We start from the raw sequence: 3,721 nt of genomic DNA, 5'->3' as shown, positions 1-3,721 counted from the left end.
TGTCACTTTGAATGTCAAACTATTTTTAATCTATTGATTTGGATTAAAAATCATAATACAAACAGCTAAAATCACGCTAACAAAATAAACTAAATATGAAAAGTTGCATTGAAAGGGCATTACATTATTCTTAATAGGATCGTGTAGAAACATTCCAATGGCAGTGTTCTCAAAATAAAACAAAATTACATTAGAAGACCTCCAGCCTGGTCACTTTTGGGACCTTACCTGTAACTCTGGCTGGTGGGTGTCTTTACTCTTGTACTACATGGCTCACTTACATCAGACATCATATTTGTATACCCTGAGAAATCTGACACTGAAGTCCTTACTCTATGGTCCACTTCTCCATTAGAGTTAGTGATAAAGGTCATTGGCACCCTGCTGCCCGACTTAAACTGAGAACCAAACGCTTGTGCAAAGTTCTCAATCTGGTATGTTGTTCTAGGCTCTATGTCTTTCTGAGGATCTATCTGGCTAGCTAACTCCTGAGATGGAATCTGAAAACTGGTTGAGGACTCTAAGTTTTTCTGTTGTTCCTTCTGGCTAGTCAATTTCTGAGATGAGGCCTGGAAGGCTGATGATGTCTCTAAATTCTTCTGAGAATCTATCAGGTCATCCAGCTCCTGGGAAGGTGTCAACTGCTGATGTGTAGCATCCAAAGTAGATAAATAAAGACCTGGTTGAGATCCAAACAACATCCCAAAAGGAGGCTTTGGCAATGAAGATGGCAACACTGAGGTAACAGATTGGCCGAAACCACACTCCAAAGGAGATGTAGTGTATATTTGTTTTTCTGGAAATAAAGTGTGGTTGTGGAGAGGTGAAGACAAACTGACAAACTGGAAACCGTGTCCAAGAGTAAAACCTGCATTAGAGGATTTTTCAAAAGCCTGTTGGAGGTATTTGGAGTATTCTTGTAACACGATTGCCTTATCATTTGAAGGTGTTTGGGTGCCTGGGCTCAAATTTTCTTCTTGAACCAATTCTGAGTGTTCTCCTGAGGGGTGTAAATCCACACGTGGTTCAGTGATATTGAAAGGATCCTCTTTCTGGCTTTCTGATTTGTTGGAGTACTGATCCAAAATACTTTGTAAAACCTCATCAGGAATTCCAGACTTGTCATGACAAGACTTAATGTCAGCATTTAGAGCTGAGGAGTCAATAAGCGACAAGGGGGTCTCATTGTCCAAAACACTGACACCTGCAGACTGAATGACGGACTGTTGGGAGACCATGTGTCCTAAGTTGAGAGAAAAGGCACTGTTGCTGCTGGCAGTTGGTAAATATCGTCTTTTCTTTGAAAACTGCATGGCATCATCATAATTACTACTTATCTGACCTTGTTTGCCACTTGTACTTTGGAGAAGACTAATAGTCTCCACACTATTATTCGACACGATGCCAAGTGAGCCACTTGGTTTCCCAGACAAGGACTTCTGTCCAACTATGTCCGGCAATGGTGACACAAAGTTAAGGTAGTTTTTATCTGTATTCTTCCTGCTTCCTTTCTTAAAGATCAATTTTGGCACCCTCTTCTGTAGTTCATCTATACCAGTGCCAATCATGCCACCGCTGGAAGACGCGGCTGGCATTTCTACCGAGTAACTCGGCATGTTTATATTATTGGAGATTTGTGATTCGTTTGCTTTACCAGTCTTATGTTCCTTATTTTCAACAGCTATGCTTTTTGACTTTGTTTTTCTCCTTGAAGAACTTGTATTTCCCTGAGACAACACAGCCAGATTACCCATATTGTTATGGTTTGGTGACCCAGGTTCTGCACTAACGGCTCCTTTAGTTATGGCTTCACCACATGTGCGCCTGTGCTTCAACAGTCTATCAGTCCTCGAAAAATACTGTTGGCAAGTGTCACATTTATATGGCTTTTCTCCACTATGTGTCCTCTTGTGTCTCTCCATATGGTACTTCTGAATAAACTTCATGCTGCACTGATCACATCCAAATGGCTTCTCTCTACTATGAATTTTCTCATGTCTCTGCAGTAGGTACTTCTGGATGAAACCCATACTGCACTGGCTGCACTGGAAAGGTCTTTCCCCTGTGTGGATGAGGACGTGTCTCCGCAGGTGATAGGAGCTTCTGAAAGCAGCACTACAGTGATCACAGATATGAGGTTTCTGACTTGGGGAGAGGATGGCACCTTCTCCATCTCCAACCAAAGAAGGTTTGGAAGATGCACTTGGCTTCCTCTTGGCTTTGATTCCCTGAGATTCTGGCTTTGGCCTCTTTGCCTTTTTGACATTAGTGTCCTGCTTTGGCTCCTCGTTGCCATGGTGGTCATCAGTCCTGCTGCTGCTGCTGCTGCTGCTGAGCAATACATCGCGGTGGTGCTGGGCTGGCTGCTGCTGGGCATGCTGGTGGAGAATACTGAGGTCTTGGATGACGCCGTGGCCAGCCCCTTCCCCGCCTCCTAGGCCCGGAGATCTCTCTTCGGCCCCAGCGAACAGCCCCCCATAGTGGTGGTGGTGATGGTGGTGGTGGGACTGCGGCTCCTCGGGCTCGGCGGGCTTCTCCTGCTTGATGCTGACCAAGGACTGCAGGAACCCCCAGGAGCTCCTCTGCGCGGGGAAGGCCGCGGCAGACGCCGCCGGCTCCTTCTTGAAAGTCATGTCCGGGGCTGGCGGAGGGGGGGGCTCGGCGGCCGCGGTCGCGGAGGTAGAGGAGGATAACACGCACTGCGGGGGAGGGGCGGCCGCGCCCGCCGGCCGGGTGAAGCTGGTGACCGGGGGGAGCCGGTGGTTGAACATCACCATACCCTGGGGGAAGCTGGGCTCCATCTCTGCCCGCCGGGCGCTGCCGCTGGCGCCGCCGCCGCCGGGGCCGCTACCGCCGCTGCTGCCGGTGCCGCCGCCGCCGCTCAGGAACCCGCTGCCGATTTTCATACCCCGGAGGAGGCCTGGCTGAGGAGAGGAGGGGAGAGGGGAGAGGGGGGACGGGGTGGAACCGGGCCCCGGGCCGGGACCACCGCAGCGCCCGGGACCCCGCCGCGCCGCCGCCCAGACCGCAACGCGCCCAGCGCTCGTCCCCGGCCCGGGCGCTCCGGCGCCGGCGCGCATGGCCCCGCGGCTCCCCCAGGCCGCGCCCGCGCCCGCGCCGGCCCGCCGGCCACACTTACGGGTACCGCCGCCGCCGCAGCCGCCGTCGCCTCCAGTTAATAAAAATAACGCCGTCCTCTCCACAATGGAATTAAAATCCTCCCCGGCACTGCGCAGCCGCGGCGCGGTGTCTGCTGGGAACTCCCCGGCCGGGCCAGAGGGGAGCTCGACGGCGCCAGGGCGCCTGCGCCGCGGCTTCCGCCCGGCCCGCCTGTCAATCACTGGGGCGGTTGGGCCGCGGAGAGGCCTGGGCTGGAGGGGAGGGCACTTGGAGCCCCTCTAAAGAGAGGCTTCCGAGGCGCATGGGCGTGATTGGTGGGCTGCCCTGGGGAGGAGGACGTGGGTGAGGGCTTCTGGGGGAAGACGCTGAGGAGGTGGAACTTAAGGGGCGGGAAGTTGCCGCGGGACGGGGCTGCGGCGTGGCGTGGGATCTGCAGAGAAAGACTGGCGGGGCGGGGAGGGGGGGCGAGCAGGAAGGTGTTGGGGGGCACCGAGGACGGACTGTTGGGACTTCACTTTACAGTTTGCAGCCCAGGTACTGAAGCAAAGTCCAAACCCAGAGTGGTTCACTTAGGGCCCTTTGGATTCTACATAAAAGCATT

At 53.0% G+C, this 3,721-nt stretch overlaps 1 protein-coding gene across 1 annotated transcript; it reads right to left on the bottom strand.

The window, feature by feature from the left end:
- Positions 1-224: 224 nt before the first annotated feature.
- Positions 225-2,921, bottom strand: ZNF281 (zinc finger protein 281; the record flags this gene model as incomplete). The annotated part of the gene is made up of 1 exon (XM_084244868.1): positions 225-2,921. Exon 1 carries the CDS (start codon positions 2,904-2,906, stop codon positions 225-227), a length of 2,682 nt encoding a protein of 893 aa, XP_084100994.1. The 5' UTR covers positions 2,907-2,921.
- Positions 2,922-3,721: the final 800 nt, after the last annotated feature.

Source organism: Talpa europaea (assembly GCF_964194135.1).
Source record: "Talpa europaea genome assembly, chromosome: 10".
NCBI classification, from domain to species: domain Eukaryota; kingdom Metazoa; phylum Chordata; class Mammalia; order Eulipotyphla; family Talpidae; genus Talpa; species Talpa europaea.
The sequence above is the reverse complement of the archived record's forward strand: the minus strand, read 5'-3'. Positions and strand labels throughout refer to the sequence as shown.